Source organism: Atractosteus spatula, chromosome 7 (genome assembly GCF_055471065.1).
Source record: "Atractosteus spatula isolate fAtrSpa1 chromosome 7, fAtrSpa1.hap1, whole genome shotgun sequence".
NCBI classification, from domain to species: Eukaryota; Metazoa; Chordata; class Actinopteri; order Semionotiformes; family Lepisosteidae; genus Atractosteus; species Atractosteus spatula.
The window spans coordinates 45,507,190-45,525,740 of record NC_142712.1 but is presented as its reverse complement, the minus strand read 5'-3'; the positions used below and the strand labels follow the sequence as shown (position 1 = coordinate 45,525,740).

Here is an 18,551-nt window from a genome sequence, read left to right as displayed (position 1 = left end):
GTTTAACAACAACAGCTGTTATTCATATTGTTTTGCAGGGAAAACAACATTAGCAGATTGCCTGGTTGCCAGCAATGGTATCATCTCTAGTCGGTTAGCAGGAAAGGTGGGTGTTGCTCGCATATGTGTCTGTATTCAGGTGCCACACAATGCATCTTGATGATTTCCTTTACCACCTTTGTGACAAAGGGATACTTCCAGTATTTCGTTGTACAATGTAGGATTAAGTCTGTTGTTATGCAGAATTAGTGCATTTCGCTCTTTTGCCAATACCGGCATGTGTTTGTTGGATAATTGATTTACACGTTAAATTTACAGATTAATCTTTAACTTTAATTTCTTAAATCATAGCTCAGATACTTGGATAGCAGAGAAGATGAACAGATTCGGGGAATTACAATGAAATCCAGCGCAATATCACTGCACTATTCCAGTGGTAAGTCTCAAGCAAAGGTCTTTTCAAGTCAAGTTCAAGTTTATTGTCATTATACAAATATACAGGTGTATGGTATAATGAAATGCTATTTAGCTAGCTCTCAGACAAAAAAGTAGTACAAAAGTAGTACAAAAAAACAACACTGCAATTGTATAATAAAAGAAAGACAGAGACAACAGGCAGTGTGCAAAACAACAAAAAGGTAACAGGTAATGTGCAAAACAGCATCAGATGTGCAAAAACATGCATCAAATCCCTTGTACACAGTCCTCAGACATGACTGTGATCAATACTTACAGTCACTTAATCCAGTTTCCACCACTTTGATTTCGGAGACTCTCTCTCTTCCATGTACAAAGTATTTAATCTTTGATCAGAGCTGATCTAGTTTGCTCTGTCTTGCTTTCAGATGGGAAAGACTACCTCATCAACCTGATTGATTCTCCGGGTCATGTGGACTTTTCCTCTGAGGTGTCGACAGCAGTCCGGCTGTGCGATGGGGCCATTGTAATTGTGGACGCTGTGGAAGGAGTGTGTCCTCAGGTAGGACGGTTTCTGCTGTTCTCGTTCATTTGCATAGAAAACCGGAGCGCACAGTGTAGCCATTCTTAAATTCCTCAGAAGGGGTTTTTTTTTCAATAAAAAATATGCTGTGTGGAACTTGATGAAAAGGTTAACAGTGGTTTTTTACACATCAACATGATTGGAGGCATTTTCTTGAAGCACAGTTTAATAATGAATACTGACTTGAAATGCCATGACAACAGTGAGGTGCGTGGTTTTGTCCTGAAGCTACAATTAGTGAACTTCAAAAGCTAATAATGTACTGTCTGTCCATCCGAGGCTGATGTTGCCACCATTTTCACCATCGTGAAATTAATATTTAGGAAAGCTGAATTGTGCATGCATTGTACACAAATGCGGTAACATAATTAATTACACTCAAAGCGCTTTACAGGTAATGGGGACTTCCCTCCACCTTCCCTCCACCACCAATGTGCAGCATCCACCTGGATGATGCGACGGCAGCCATAGTGCGCCAGAACACTCACCACACATCAGATATCAGTGGGGAAGAGAGCAGAGTAATGTAGCCAATTCATAGAGGGGGGTTATTAGGAGGTGAGGGCCGATGGGAAATTTGGCCAGGACGCTGGGGTTACACCCCTACTCTTTTCGAGAAGCACCCTGGGATTTTTAATGACCACAGAGAGTCAGGACCTCGGTTTTACGTCTTATCCGAAGGACGGCGCCTGTTTACAGTATAGTGTCCCCGTCACTATACTGGGGCATTAGGACCTACATGGACTGCAGGGTGAGCGCCCCCTGCTGGCCCCACTAACACCTCTTCCAGCAGCAACCTTAGTTTTTTCCCAGGAGGTCTCCCATCCAGGTACTGACCAGGCTCACACCTGCTTAGCTTCAGTGGGTTGCCAGTTGTGAGTTGCAGGGTGATATGGCTGCTGACATAAGATTACCTTTCATTGCTACCTCCCTGAAGTAAATTAGCAACTGCAACAAGATAATTAAACATGACAGGAAGGCTGCCTACTGGAGCTCTGCTGTCTTGTGTGACTTATCTGTTATTCTGTGTGTAGTGCTGAAATAGTCTAAAGAGTTTTCCTTGCTAATGTCAGATTAGCTGGCTTTCATGGGAGTCGACATGAAACAGAATAAAATATTTATTAAAGGTTGTCTGAACAGATACCTTATAAATTCCAGTGACAAATAAATTACAAAAGAGCAATTACCTTTATCATCATAATAGTTCAGCAGCTGAAACACAGCTGTGTTTATGTTTGTCTGGGTTGCCATTATATGAAAAAGCTATTAGTTTGATATTTGCATGCAAAGGAAGGACGTTGATGATAGCATGATTAATTGACTTGTTTGTGTTTATTCTAGACACAAGCCGTGTTACGACAAGCCTGGCTGGAAAACATCCGTCCTGTGTTAGTGATCAATAAAATCGACAGACTGATAACTGAACTGAAACTAACCTCCCAGGAGGCCTATACTCACCTTCAGAAAATCTTGGAACAGGTGAGATGGGTGTTTCTAAGGAATGCGACAGAGTGTGCCCATAGCTTCATGGCATTTTGAATTTTTTTGAGTTTTTGTGTCCTTCAGTAGTTTTTACTATTCAATAAGTATTTTATTAGACGAGGCAGAAAATTTTCTTAAATTTCAACTGAAGAAGAGACTTTGACCCTGAAGACATTAAAGAAAGAAGGTTTACAAATTTCTAGTGAATTGCTTGTTTTCTTTAAATTTGCCCAAATTCATATACGCTTCTGAATTATTCTAGTTCACCAACTTTGAGTAAAGTCCATTTTGAAAGCACTTCTACCAATTCAGATACATGGAGGAACAGGAGTCTGTCATTGCAAGCAACAGGTGCAAGGCCCTGTGATGCCAGTCCATCACCGGGCAGACATAGACACAAACAGACACGCACAGACTCAGACCAGAAACCAGTTAACCCACCAGTATGTCTTTGTACTGTGGGAGAAAACCAGAGCAACCAGAGGAAACCCACTCAAACAGGGAGAGAACTTAAAAAATGCCAGATAACGCATCAGGAGTTGAACCCAGGGCCGGGATGCTAACAGTGCAGCAATGCTAACCACTGCTCCATTTCAGACATTTTCTTTTACATTTATGCTGCAAGCATGTAGATCATTAAGACCATTTTTTATCGTCAGGTGAATGCAGTGACTGGGGCTCTGTTCACCTCCAAAGTCCTGGAAGAAAGAGCAGAAAAGACGGATGCCCTGGGGCCCTGTGAAAGTGTGAGTGGAGAGCAGGTGTATGACTGGAGCTCTGGCCTGGACGAGTCAGATGACTCCCACCTGTACTTCTCCCCTGACCAGGGCAACGTGGTGTTCGCCAGTGCTGTAGATGGATGGGGCTTCAGGTAAGATGTCCTTCACCTCGGGCCTGCAGGAAGGCAGAGCAGTGTCAGCTGGCTTCAGGATGATTAAAAGTAAACCTATTTCAGTTTCTTGCTCTATGCAAGATTCTCCACTAGGTGGAGCCCAAGACTTTGATTTTCTTTTGTTCGCATTGTAAAATCTGTGACACCAGGGCAGTATTTGGTCTCATGGAAAGAAACATCTGTACATGTGATTTAATATTAAATTATAACAAAGGATTGATTAAAATAAAAAAACAATAATTAAAATTAAACCGTTATTAGTCTTTGTCAGAGGGTGGCACAGTGGTGCAGTCACTAGTATTATAGTCTCCCAGCACTTGGGCCCTGGGTTTAATTCAAGACCCGGGGAGCTGTCTGTGTGAGGTTTGTATGTTCTCCCTGTGGGATTGTCTGGGTTTCCCACAGGTGCTCTGGTTTCTCCTACAGTCCAAAAACAGACTGGTGGCTTAATGGGCTTCTGGAAAAAGTGGCCCTGATATAAAAGTGTGCATGTTGGTGTTTGTGTCTGACTGCCCAGTGAAGGACTGGTGTCTCATCGAGGGTGTACACTGCCTTGTGCCCATTGTTTGCGGGGTTAGACTATAGGTCCCCTATGACCCTGGCAGTCTTTGTCAGCTGTTATGAAATTCCTCAAGACAGTGAAGGTTTAAAATTGTGATTTAAAGCCAGGTGATAATGATGTTTCTTGGTTTTGTTCACCTTTTGATGTTTTGGGGAAAATTCAAAAGATATACTGAAACATTTCAGGGGAAAAATAAATGTCCAAACATTCAGCTAGCCTGTTCTTGTCCAATAATTTATTCACCAAAGTTTGGAAATATAAATGTGACTGTACCTAAAACAATGTGCTATCTGTGGAGAAATAGATTTTCTAGTTCTTTAATTACACATAGTGGCACATAATTTAAAAGTCTGTGAAAAGAAAACCAAACCACAGAAGGAGGTGAGTAAATTGGGAGAGATACACCATTATATCCTGAGAAGAGTTAATCACTCTTTGTTAACATCGGGCAGTACTGTTGAAAAATCATTCTGGATGAAGCATCTTAGCTCTTTGTCATGATTTGTTATAATTTTAAAAACTGGCTTTTGAAATAACTTGAAACATTTATACTTATGTAAGGTCTGTTTATATATCTTGGCGTAACAGGAGTATCACTGTCAAAATAATTGTGATAAGCTGTGTCAGTTCTGTAATTATCAGGCTATGGAAGACAGAGGAGCAGTAAACCACTCTAACAAAGAAAAAAATAAATTATCCCCAGGCAACAGCAAGTTTTAATCCCATGGCACTCATTTTTTCACTGTTGCCTGTCTTTACTGTAGACTCCTTTTTCCCTGCTTTATGAATTAAAAAGTTTGATAGGTGTATCTGAGATCAGCACGATACAGTGCAGGTTTTATTTTTTTGTTTTCCTTTTGAAAGGAAAAGGACAAATCAGTTGAATGACACCCATTTGTCAAGTTAGAAGAACTGTTTTTTTGTTGATGAAGTTGATGAACATTGAGTTTCATATTAGAAATATGCCCATATAGTGCTTCCTTTTATTTGGAGTGATGATGGTGTGTTAATGGTTCTCAAGTGCAGACTAATTTGCATCGAGATTACATTTTCTTTTATTTCAGCCCAGCGATAAGTAATTTGCAGTCTACAGCAGGTACTTCAGATCAGGTCAGTGCAGGGCCAGCAGAGGGCTTAATTCTGACTGGCGCTGAAGTGACGTTGCATAATGACCCTTCTAGAAAGAGGCTGGCCAGCAGTGGTCATGCTGTATTATTTCAGGTATTTGCTAGCTATGAAGAGAACAAGCAGTCCTTGTTTAAAGGACCCTCTGTCATTGCATTAACTAAAACCCTTTAGCAAATGTGACTATTAGAACGGGGCTGTAGAGTAAAAAGTGACATTTAATGTACCTCAAAAACAGGAAAACAAATGACACAACTTTTATAAGCATTTATCTCTTTGTAGTGCTATTTTTTTGTCTGCATGAAAGCATGTAAGCCTTCATAGAAAAGTGTGAATGTTTATGTATTTTTCCAGAGTCAGTTTTGGGTATTTCAGACTAGTCTCAAAATTGGTGAAAAACAACATAAAGCTTCTAATAGTGAGGAGATGTGATATGTGGTGACATAGAGCTGGGAGATATGAAAAAATGTTTCATATATGCTGATAGTATTCTTTGGAAAAACTCTGATTACAGCAGATATACCAGTTTGTGCTTATTTCAAAACCTTAGAACCCTCCAGCCTCCTCAAATACTTTGTGTGATTACTGAAATTCTAAAGCACTGTGCTTTTTTTTGCTGTATCCATGATTTGTTAGCCCACAAAAATAATTGTATTTTTTTTATGATCTGCTTTATATGTGTTTCTTTATTGTGTGACTTAACCATGAGAATGACCTTAAACTGTTTGACTGGAAGCTAGAATTTTGAAATTCATGAAAGGAAAAACATTTCCCACCCTTTCTAATGCCTCTTCTTCAGATAATGCCAGCCTTTCCTTTAGGATGGTTTTGCTCCAGTGAATAGTTGTCCCTCTGTATACCGCCTTCCCTATAATGCCACCCCAGCGCACCACCGGTATCAGTGCCGCTTGAATGACTTGGTTGAATAACGAAAGAATAATGATATCTATATTCATGGTGAAATGTGAGTACATATTTTGAGCTGTGCACCCCTAAGAAAAGTGTTTTAAAATGCAGCCTCTGCAGCACAGGCTTGGTTACTCCAATATTACATGTACAACTAATTAACTAAACCTTGATCAGAATGGTACAGCATTGCACTATAAACTGAAAGGCTTTCAAAATTCAACAAAAGATTTTGGATCCAATACTCATTTGTTGCATTTTTACCCTTTCTCTGTATATATTGAATATAATCTGTTACAGCTGAAATATTGGGGTATCTTTCCTTTTCAGTTGTATTGCCCACCTTGTGGGTGAAATGCTTTAATTTCTTTTGCAATATTTTCTTAGTGCATATTATGTATGGTGCATAGGTACATACACACCCTTGCACCCGAAGAAGGCTCCACCGCCACAATGTTGTTTCTCTTTTCAGCATGGAATAGACCTTTACTTGTTCCATTTCATACATACTGTATAATGCACTATTCAGAAATGTCTATTGTTATGTTACTCATCACATTGTTTCTTGAGTCACCCCCAAAGCATCCCAGGTTCTCCCTCTTTAATCTTCAGCTTTTCCTAAGCCAGACATTCAGAGCCGTTAGTGTCAGAAGCACTGCCCTTTCTCTCATTGTCTTGCCAAGGGAGGCTCAGAGACACTGTACCTGACAAGGGCAACAGTCCTTATTCTTGTTCCACAGCTGTGGTCGGACAGTAGATTGACAACACACACGCAGAGGCTGAGTTCTGGTTGTTTAAACTCTGAAGTCGTTTGTTCAATGTACTCATGCACAGGACACTTGCGCTTGTCTAATGTCACTTTGTATTGGTTTGCAGTGTTCTTTGCTGGCTTGATATATCTCAGTGGTGCTAAGGTGCTTCAGTGAGATGCTATATCCCTCTTGTAGGGCTACCTCTAACTGTTAAAGATTAATATAGGACACGTTCACTTTATTCTTTCAGAGCAGAGACGTTCAGTTTCCAAAGGCTGTCACTTTTCCAACATGGACATTCTCTTATAATGCTGTGCATAGAACCTAATGCCAGAGCATACTGCTTTGTGGTGCTATACCTCACCACCTTTTACAGGTGCCTTCATTATTCAGAGGTATGCAGTATTGTGTTTTATTTTGTACTGATGTTCCAAAACCCAAGTAATAGCATTGCTGGCTTAGCATAGTGAACAGTTAATGCCATTGTTTATTTCCAGCATCCAGCAGTTTGCCCAGCTGTACAGTCAGAAAATGGGGATCAAGACTGAAGTGCTGCTCAAAACCCTGTGGGGAGATTTTTACCTCAATGCCAAAGCAAAGAAGATCATGAAGGGAGCGCAGGTAACGCTCACTGACTGGCTTTTTTTTCTCTGTCTCGGTGGGGCAGGAGGATTCACTGCACAGCCCTGATTCCTTTGTGAGCCCTTTAGAGGAATAAGTAAAGAGGACCATCCAAGGAATGAAAATGATCATCCAAGAAAGAAAACTCCTCTGCTTAAAATTAACTTTTGTGTTTGAATCAAAGAAAATAAACTCAAAATATCATTACGTCTGTGCATGTGTAAGGCAGATGGAGGAAGCCTACAGCCAAGGCACCAGGGTTATCAACAGTACCGTGGGCTCTTTAACAGCCATCTTTATGTGCAGAGCACTACTTATACCCTGCTGCCATGACACTAGAGCACTTCTAGGAATTTCTGGTCCATAGAGAAGAGCACCACGTGCTGGTCCACGAGCATTACTAACAGCTGCAGTCGAGATTTCCTCAATGTCTTCCATTGCTGTATTGACTAAGCCCAGCCTCGCTTAGTTTCTGTAATCTCTTCAAGTGTCGAGGTGGAGTAGCCGCTGACATCCTGAGGGCAAGTCATGTATGGGCAGACAAAATTATTGCTTCTCTAAATGTCTCATTAAAAGTCAGTAAGATAAAAAAAAAACATTTGGAGAACCGTAGTCAGGAACAGCAGGTAAAAGGTCTTTATTGGAAAGTGTTCAGAGTTACATTTATTTTATTTCATTATAGGTCAGACTGATGCAGACTGACATTTAGTGCAGATGACTGCTCTAATATAACATTTGGTCATTTCCAAATATCAGAACTATGCTTTTATTTGGTTTTCTTTAAAAACTGAAAAAAGATGCAAGATTGAAAGGATAATAGTGTTCCAAAACATTTGTCTTTCAACAGATGTACATCAAAAAAGATTTAAGCACATCAACATGTAAGATAAATAAAGTTATTGGAAATAAAAGCTGTATAACTTTCCCTTTTGAAAGATATTTGCGTTCTCCTGCCCATTTGCTTTTCATTACGAAGTTTCCAGCAGTGCGAACACTCTTCTTAATGGGTGGTCTGAAATTACTGAAGATAAAAATGAATGATGTTTATATACACAACACCATTGTGCATCCAGTTCTGTTTCTAATGGTCTGTTAAGTGCACTGCAGCGGAAACAGCACAGCTAATGGCTACTGCATCTTTCACCCCCTTGAGTTCACCTGAGTGATTTTTGAATGGACAGACGGTATAGTCGCAGTGTGCTGTCAATGCCCCTGTGTTTTGTGGAAGTGTTTCATGTGTCCTCGAGTACATGCTCTTTAAAACTGCTGATAAGACTTTAAATCACCCTTAACTGCCACATACAGCACACATATTGAAACAAAATGAAAAAGAAAGTTGGAATGGTGCTGCTGGTTGTCCACCAGGCTTGGTATTTTACTGCTCTGCCTGTCTTAAGCTGCGAGAGAGCAGAGACACAGGGTGATGAAGAAGTGTTTTGACAGCCATGATCCTACATTAACCCACCAACCTTTCCAACGGCCATTTATTACATTAATAAATGCAGGAGGAAAGGCTTTGCCTGTGTAACGGAGTCCACTTAGAAACATTAACATCTATCTGTTCAGCAATAGAAGTGGATATTTAAACATAAGCAGAGTGATACTGTGACCCCTTCTAATCAGTAGCTGTGGAGTAGATGATGACTAGCTGGCTAGATGTTCTTGTCACTGGAGGCCCCACATTACTAGCATAGTAGTTACACTTCATTCTGTGATTAGATATGAGCTCTAGGGGGCTGTTGCATTCTCTATAAAATCAGACATAATGTGTGTCAAAAATGCCTCGGCTCACAGGCAGATCATGTTTGCTGGAAAGAAGGCAGAAGAAGTGTTTCAGGGAAACATAATGATGGTCCTTTACATGACTATGTCGCAGGAGAGACACAGTTAGCCTTTGATTCTTGTGTGCCTTTCATCTGTGTGAAGGAGCCATCTGATATGCCACTTCATTGACGAGCCAACTAGGATCCATGCATAGTGTGCTTGAAATTCTGAAAGCAATCGATCACTCAATTCGTCTGCCACCAGACTGTCATAGGTTAGATCTGGAAAATTTCCATTTAGGAAATGCATGCTTTGCACACTGCTTCAGCACCATGCTCAAAAGCAAGACCTTCTGGCTTCCTATACAGCCAGCTGGACCACATGTTAGGAGACAATGTCCAACAAGACAGCAAGATTTGTGGGAAACAGCAGTGGAAAGTGCTTGGGCATGACAAACTGAAGACTTGTGAAATTGCCCCCTAAAAAGAATCTCTAAATGGCAGTATGCAAGAGTTGTCTGGTTCTAATCTTCCAAAGCAGTAAACTTACAATGCAGAGGCTTGAGTAACAAACCCCCAGAAATAAATATAATCAGAAAGGTAATTAAAGAATTTCATTTGCTGAGATACTTCTAAGTTGGTGTGGTATGTATGAGATATTAATGCTTCTCTTTTTTCTTGTTCAGTCAAAAGGGAAAAAGCCCCTATTTGTTCAACTTGTCCTGGACAACGTTTGGAGTTTATATGATGCTGTTGTTACCAGAAGGTATTTTTTGTTTATTTTTTTTTATTTTTCTAATTTAGAAAAAAACAAGTGCATTTATTGTTGGGAAGAGTAAGGCAATTCTTATCAATTTTTTCTTTATGCTTTGCAGAGACAAAGATAAAATTGACAAGATGGTGAACTCCCTGGGTTTGAAAGTATCTGCGAGAGACTCGAGGCACACTGACCCCAGAGTGCTCCTCAGTGCCATCTGCAGTCAGTGGCTTCCTGTCTCACAGGCTGTGCTCAGTATCCTTTGTCACTAGGCTGAAGACAGCAGAACACTGGGCAAATACTTACAATGCTAACCTGTCTTCTGAAAGGCATGACTTTTGTTTTACATCTGTCTTTACTTGCATGGAGGGTATTGGGTGTGGATGAATAGAGATGTCTTGAAAAGTACTCTGTGTGCGCACAGAGCTGTGAATAATTATTTGACACAGGCTTTTATTCAAGGTTTGCAGAAAAACTAGGAAGGAAAAATGGCACCACCATCTCGGACCACATGACCTACGTTTGTAATCCCTGTCCATTAACACAGGGCTCAAGGTGGCTCAGTAAATTAATGTGCGTGATGCATACCTTTACAGAGAGTTTGTGTCAAAGAACACTATTCAGCAGAAATCCTGGTAATAATTCCTTTTCCTTATCCACTGTACCTCCTTGCCTCTGTATGTATCAGAGTGAAATAATTTCATGTTGCAGCATTGGCTGCATAATTGGTTTTGCTCCAGAAGATTGTAAGATTTTTCAGTTTTACTTTTAATCATGGATTGCTTTGTAGCTCCTCCCAACCAAGCTTAAGTTTTTTAAAACAAATTGGGATTTGATTGCATTTTAAAAGAAGATACATGAAAAGGTGTGCTTTCCTCCTTAACACTGTGAAACAGCCATGGTGTGTAACAAGCTCCCCAGTCCTCTAGACATCCCTGCGGAAAGGGTGGAAAAGCTAATGTGTGTTGGAGTGAGAACGTTCAATTCTCTACCTGAGAAAACCCAAGAGCTCAAAAGAGGTGAGTGAATGGTGTAATTAGAAAAAATGGCCTTCATTCCTCACCTTTAATTTCACCTTGCTGTCTAAGACCCATTTCTTTGTAGCCTTGGATGCATTCCAGCTGATATTCTTATTGAAAGTAGTTTTTCATTTAAATAAGTCTAAAGCAAGCTAGCTTGGCAGCTTTGCACTCAAGGGATCGACATCTAGGTCTATATTAGTTCAGGTCTGTATTAGTGCTTTATTACAGAGCATGCTCCGTGGTTGGGCCATTAAAAAATGCTGACAACATCTTGTTTGAGGACTTATTTAGGGAGTATAAGACTTGGATCAACCCTTATGACATCCTGCTTCAGGGGATGAGTGTCATGCTCTGTTTTTGCTAAGGTATTTATGTTACCTAAAAAGTGTTACTTAATAAGACCTGGAATAGCAAAAAGACCTCTCTACCAAAATGAAAGGCCATGTTAAAAAATTTAAGTAGGTGGCAGTGGAAAGGGATATTGGCAGCTGCTGTATCTTTCCAGCTCCCAGTTCAAGATTCAGACATTTACACAGGATATCAGATCTGCACAAGCTGTTTCAGAAAACAGGACCAGATTGTGCTGGCTCCGTCCTCTGATCCCATTTTCAGCCTATTCTATGGGTTATGAGGTCCCCATTGCCAAATTTGCGGACTGACCTGGGAAGTTCTGCTTTTTGGCTAGACTAAATAATAATGTTTTTTGAATAATGTAGCTGAAAAGATGACAGCAGGTTTCCTTCATTCTCAGTATTATTTTTTTACAGAAAGGTGTCCAGCTAGAAATATTTCAGTCAAGAAAGCCTATGTTCATATAATAGAATCCTATCCTTTCAGCTGGCTGAAACATGTTTTTAATTGAATAAAGCTGTAGTTGAATAAAGCTGTGAATTAAGATGTGAGATCCTCTACATTTAAATGACTAACTAAATCAATTATTTAAAGTAATCATTCAGGCACGTTTTGTTGGAATTCATTAAATAAAAACTTTGTGGGTATTTCAAATGGATCAGACTAAGAATATTGTGTATTGTGTGTCCAAGAAGTGTTTCACTCACCTTGCTCACATATTATTAATCCACATTTTCTGGAAATCTAAAAGTTGTGAAAAAAATGGTTAGAAGTAGGAACACAGGAACACCTGGCACTCATATTGCCTTAGCTTTATAACAGAGCAACTGAATCTGTCCACAAAATGTGGATGGCACACACTAACAAAAACGAAAACAAAATGTTTCATTTGTTATTTATGCCTTAAATGCTGCATTTCGTCTTGATTTTGTTTTCCTTTAGTCATTATCTAGCCATTTTCCTGCTTTTGCAGTTCTTTATATAGACCTGAATGTTTTTTAAACTTACAATGTTATCACAGGCAATTCTCCATTTACACAGCAGATGTGTTCCTGAAAAATACTGCAGAACTCACTACAGAAGGTGTAAATTAAGAACTAACTTCTCATTAGAAAGCTTTTAAATAGGGAGAACGCATTCTTGATCCAATCCCAAGTAGAGAGTTGAAATGCCAAATTATAACAATTACATTTATTCAAGTAACATATATCATTTTGCTTAAAGTTATTTTTAAACTAAATGTCTGCTAATATTTAGCATTATTATGTAAATGTGAAAGCAGGACTGTAGTTTGTGGTGGCTGCTGAATGGTGTGGTGAATGCAGTCATGTGAATCTGGGCAGCACAGCTATCTTTGGTTATTTTGCTGCCAGTGTGCCTTTGAAATGCAACGTAAAGTCTAAACATAACAAATCAGTTTTTCCTTAAGTTTATAACTTATTATTAATTTTAGATCTTTATTTAGAAGTTTTGTTTGTTGAATGTTCAGTTTCCTGTTGCTGGCTGTGCCCGCATGTGGTCAAGTGAGAACTAGTAGTAACCAGTAGGAAATGGTATACTGTATGTTCTAGAGGGGCATTGAACCAAAAGCATGCATGTCAATTGAGAACTGACTGTACGTCTGTTTTGCTTTTGCTTTGTTAGCATTCCTGGAGTGTAAGAGCGAGGGTGACGCGCCAGTTATTGTGTTCGTCTCCAAGATGTTTGCTGTTGACACAAAGGCATTGCCACAAAACAAGAAGAGGTTAGTAAGAAAGGTGTTTCTTGCCCTCTCCGCTTTCAGGCCACTGTGTTTTCTTCCTGACATGTACAGGTAAATGTTTTAATGGATGTATATTCTTGAATGTTCAATTTTAAAGCTGCCTGATTTGTGTGCTAACCCATGACCCAGTGGCAGAATGCGGACTGGGCCCTAACACTGCGAGCTAATCCAGCTGGGATTCCCTGGCTGCTGGTGCACTGCTTGCAGAGTGTGGGGGGTTGTGTGGGCTGCTCTTGAGAATGGTTACAAACGAGAGCAGGCCATTCAGCCCATCCAGGCTTGGTAGTTTGTAGCTTATTGATCCAAGGATCACATCCAGTTGTGTCTTGAAAGAGGCCAAGGTTCCAGACTCACTCAACTCTTTGGGTAGAGAATTGCATCCTGTTTGCAGTTTCAAATACATCTCCATGAAGTTTTCACTTGTGTCCACTGGCTTGTGCTTCACTGGCTCTTCTGTCAGGTAATGTATTCAGATGGAGCAAAATGGTGAAAGTTTGTGTCCGTGTTACACACACCACCGTATTAAGACCTGTTTTCTAGAACTGAAGAAGCAGAGATGTGTTTTGAGGATGTTGAAGTTTGTGAGGGGTTGGTAGAAGCTGAGGTTGAAGCTGCTGAGGAGCCCCTGTTCTCCTTGGCAATGGACTTGTTAAGCTCTGCCAGCCACACAACCCTATCTTACTTTCTCCTATCTTTTTGGTCAGAGATCAATGTGCTAATAATTGTAGTAAGTAATATTGTTTTGACCACAGGCAGCCCACAATGCTCATGTAGCTGTTGAAATTGAAGTTAAATGAGAAAAAATATGCCTCGTTCTACAGAATACTTCACCAGGCTAGCCTGTATGGCAGTGTGGCAAGGAGAAGCTGGCTATTAAAAATAAACCATCCGTCTCAGTCTGCATAGAGCTTGCAACAAAGCACTTCAGTGATCATGCAAGATGTGGCAGTACTTTTTGTCATCAGATGAGATGAAATCGGAAATATCTGATCTAAATACCATGTTATTGTTTGTTGCAAACCCAGCCATCAAAATCTCCCAGCCAACAACATCCCTACAGTCAAACATGGTGGCGGCAAAATCATGCTGTTGGGATCCTTTTCCTCAGGAAGGAATGGAAAGCTTGTGAGGATTGAAGGATAAATGGACGGGGCGAAGTGTGAGCAAATACTAGAGTAAAATCTGTTTCACACTGAAGACTTAAAACTGGGACAAGAAATCGCCTTTTGGGAGGACAATGACTCAAAGCTCAAGGCCACTGGAGATGAATGAGAAAGTGAATGTCCTTGAGTGGCTCAGTCAAAGTCCTGGCCTGAATCCTATTGAGAACCTGTGAAAAAACAGGTGAGCTTTCAGGTTTGAATAAAATATTAACTTAAAAAAATATATGCATCATTTTGTAAATTCACAAAATGGGACATCATTGGAAGGGTCTGAACACTTCTGAAAGGCACCGTATGCTAGTTGTCTGTGGAACTTTTACATGGATTTAGGTACAAATGTAGGAGTTAGTATTTTGTCAGAAACAGTGATGCAGTGATGACGAAGTTACCACCTCATCTTCTGTGTTGAGGCCTGGTCAGTACAGGAATGGGAGACCTTCAGAGACAGCGATGTTGCTGCTGTAAATGGTATTGTAGACCAGTAGGTGTCGCTCCTCACTTAGGACCAGACTTTCCTCCCCACTGAGCCAGTATGGGAACTGGGGACACAGCTGTAGGAAGTGCCATCCTTCAGATGAGACGTTAAACTGAAGTCCTAACTTCTTGATCTCTAAAGATCACATGGTACTGTTTGGAAGAGAGTGGAAGTTAACTCAGGTGTTTTAGCTATATTCCAGTGCTTGCTCAAGCTTGCCTGTGTGCTGTTAATTTAGCTGGCGAAATGCCTTCTCCCTGTTTCCACTTGATCTGCTGTGCAGTGGCTCTACTGGTGTAATGGAGGCTGCACTTTAGAGGTGAGTGAAGTGGATACCCTCCTATTTGGAAAGCAATTTGAATTCCTTTGGGATGGAGAGCACTATACAAATGCAACCATCCATCCATTTTCTAACCACGTTATCTGATAGTAGGCTGCGGGGAATCCAGAGACTGTCCCGGCAAGCAATGGACACAAGGCAGGATACCCCCTGTACAGAACACCAGTCCATTGTAGGGCACACACAGACAGAAACACAGACACAAACACACTTGTTTTTAGACTGTTGGAGGAAACATAGAACCTAAAGCAAACCCTCATGAGCACAGGGAGAACATACAAACGCCACACAGACAGAAAACCAGGAACTGAACCCAGGACCCCAGTGCTGCGAGGCAACAATGATAACCACTGTACCACCATGCGTCCCACAAATGCAATCAATTATAAACTAAATTTTGTGCAGTAAGAAAATATTCCCAAATACAAGAGATCCCTGCTCATACAGTGGCTCCTCTTATTTGTTCCAGCTATGCAAGGGCCACACTCGTGGAAAACTTTTCTTAAAGTTTTAGATCACATGTCTATCAACAAAGCACACAAGCACTCTCGCCTTCATCAGTGTTAACGCTGCTGTTTTATGACTGGAATTCAGGTATTCAGACACTAGATGGAGCACTTTACATAAGTGGGTAGACCTGTATTCCAGAATAGACTTGTGTTGGTGTGTTATTGGTAAGGAAAAGTAGTGGTTTGACAACTGTCAAAGTTGCACTGCGTTCTTTCCCAAGTGCATAAAGAATATGTGACTGTTTTTACTTTTGTGCCTTTGCTGTGCTTCTTAATCTATAAATTCCCCTTATCTACATAAAGTAATGTGTGTTTTTTATAATTGAAGTGGAAACGTACACTTTAAACATTTTAGATCCATTTGTCTGCAGAATATCATCCTCCGTTCTTTTGGAAAAAAAAGGCTCAGAAGCTTTGCCATGATGGAAAAAAACATCTTAAAAAATAATGGCTTCAAAATACTTAGCTGTTCAAATCAGATTAAAAGCTGAATGTGTTTTGCATGAAACAAGTAGGCCTTGGGCAGCATGGCGGTGCAGTGGTTAGCATTGTTTCCTCACAGCACTGAAGCTCAGGGTTCAGTTCCTGGGGTGCTGTCTGTGTGGTGTTTGCATGTTCTCCCTGTGTTCCTCAGGGTGCTCGTTTCCTTCCACCATCCAAAGACATACTGGTAGGTTAAGTGGCTTCCGTACAGTTTGGCCCTGTGTCAGTGTGTCTGCCTGCAATGGACAAGCGTCCCGTCCAGGGTGTGCTCCGCCTGTTTCCCGTGATGGACTCTGGGCCACTGTGACCCTGAATTAGATAAGCAGTTATTGAAAGTGATTTATTGTGATCACAGGCATTCAACAATGTTTAAAAAGAGAAATATATCTACGCATGTCCTTCTGTAGAGGAAGATCTAGAGTGGATCATTTAAATAAGGGTGTGTAGAAAAGTCTCCACACCCTTATTGAAATTTAAGCTTTTGTTGATGTAAAGGCTGAAATCAAGACAAATTATGGCTTTTTTCACCTTTAATAAGATCTTGTAACCAACAGTATCAAACCAAATGGATCATTTTTAGGAAAAATGGTTACAATTATTTGACTCGCATGCACTGTATATTGCACTGGCTCTCGTTGAAAGTTGGTGGACATTGAAGGTCTCTTTCTCAGGTATAAGGCACTGAATAATTATTTTAAGGTCTTATCTTGTGAAAAGAATCCTGTGCTTCATTTGAGATCTCCTGATTCAGACCTTCTGACTCAGGCAAAGACCAGGCTCCCCACGATCAGCAACAGAGCCTCTCGTGTGCAGCCCCACATCATATCCTTCAGAGATTCTGCAACTTTTTAAAAACAATTTCTTCAAGACTACTCTTTTGTCTAATGCTTTTAATTTGTAATTTAGTTTTACTCTCAGGTTTACTGGGTCTATGTGCCTGGCTTTTTTCCTCTTTTGCCTTCTGTTACACGTTTTATAAGTGCGCTGTTGTGTACTGCTTTGTGTTTCCTGAAAAGCGCTCGTAAATAAAATTGTATTATTAAACTCAGTATTTTCTTTGCTGGGGAGGAATAGCCCTTTGTTCTCAACATTCTGTTTTTTCAGCCTTTTCCATTTCTACATGAATAGAAACATAAGAAAAGCTTGAGGAACTGTAGGGTACAGCTGTTTCTCTCAACAGCACTTAACAGCCTTTTTTTGAAGGAAGTATAATATAGTTTCACATATCATGTACTGCCTTTTAGCCAGATAAATCTCATCATGTCAGCATCTTTGTTGTTAGTTGTTTAGTGCTGTGTGGCTTGTGCTGAAACATGCTAATCTGATTAAGAAGTAAAATGTGATTTCTCACTTGAAAGGGTGGGGTAAGACTACAGTACTTTTATTATTGGAAGCATATGACAGCAGGAAGCCTAGATGACAGTCTGCTGTAATTATTGTTTTCTGCATTGTTTTAATTCGTTGGCCTGTGCTGCATGTGTTGATAACAATAGAGTCTATGATTTTTTTCTGTGTACTGTGGTTCTGAGGGTGTTTGGGGATAGCGTCTAAAGCTAATTAAAATATTCTTTCTCTTGTTAAATCTGTAAGAGGTTGCAGGTTTGCATTCCTTCACTTTAATGTAATGTAGTGCATTCATTAATCTAAATCATTTATTTAATGATTGCTGGACCTTTAGGTGGCGCTCTTCTCTCTCAACAAGAGTACAAGAAAAGCTATATAGGAGTTTTCCTAATTAAGCAGACATGTCAGTTGAGAATAAGTCTTACTTTACTGAACGCCAGTAGACCTTTTTATACAGCAGGGTGTAGGGGAGGTTTGAGTGAAGTACTATTCACATCCCTTCTTAGAAGGTTTCCATTCCCTTATGTTTAGGCTTTGCTCTGTGGTCTCCTGCCTCTATATACTGTATTTTGAATCATGCCTGACAGGTAGCTGACATTTTCTTTGACCTGAGATGATCTGTTCTGATTCCACCTCAGCTCTCATTAGTAAAACCCACAAAAATTCCCCGACAGCCACTTCCATCTCATGCAGTCCAGCTGTAATTTCCAGTCTTTAGTGGGAGAGGAGAAGTTCGGTGGTCACAAGCACATTAGGGTGTGGTGGTCAGCTGTGGTGAAAGATTTTGAGGTTTTCTGTTCTGCTGAGTTCATACCTGCTTGCCACTTTGCCTGGCTTGTGTGTCCCACTTTCAGTGTGGTGAAAAAGTAAGTCAGATTTTATCGTATAACATATTTGACCTTCACCTAGTCCTCACCTAGTCCTAATAATAGATCAAATTTACCTCATATGATAAATAACATGCACAAATTATGCTTTTTAATTATCTATTTAAAAAAAACACCCGGTTAAAAAAAAGTCACCAAGTTCTGTAGCTTGGATGATGGCTAGCAGCTCTTTCATTAGGCTGATCCGTGCAAGGCCTGGATCCAATTGGGATTTAGAGCCTCAGACTCGGAGTTTATTGGCACTTTTCCGTGATGTTCTCTTCAGTCCTGTTTCTAAGTGGAACAGCAATATTTTGATAAAGTAGCTAGTAGAAACAGGAGCGATATGGTTAAGAAACAAATTAAAACAAATGAT

At 40.2% G+C, this 18,551-nt stretch overlaps 1 protein-coding gene across 4 annotated transcripts in view; it reads left to right on the top strand.

The window, feature by feature from the left end:
• The window catches only part of efl1 (elongation factor like GTPase 1), a 110,309-nt gene that overhangs the window by 1,248 nt on the left and 90,510 nt on the right, over positions 1-18,551 (top strand). For 3 of the 4 annotated variants that reach the window (XM_088921850.1, XM_088921851.1, XM_088921849.1), the window contains exons 3-12: positions 39-106; positions 352-436; positions 846-979; positions 2,342-2,479; positions 3,142-3,353; positions 7,217-7,340; positions 9,790-9,869; positions 9,979-10,115; positions 10,757-10,879; positions 12,878-12,977. In XM_088921850.1, the coding sequence (XP_088777976.1) occupies positions 39-106; positions 352-436; positions 846-979; positions 2,342-2,479; positions 3,142-3,353; positions 7,217-7,340; positions 9,790-9,869; positions 9,979-10,115; positions 10,757-10,879; positions 12,878-12,977 (1,201 nt within the window). Of the gene's footprint in view, positions 1-38; positions 107-351; positions 437-845; positions 980-2,341; positions 2,480-3,141; positions 3,354-7,016; positions 7,115-7,216; positions 7,341-9,789; positions 9,870-9,978; positions 10,116-10,756; positions 10,880-12,877; positions 12,978-18,551 lie in introns of those variants that run through there. The other variant, XM_088921852.1, reaches the window with a different exon arrangement.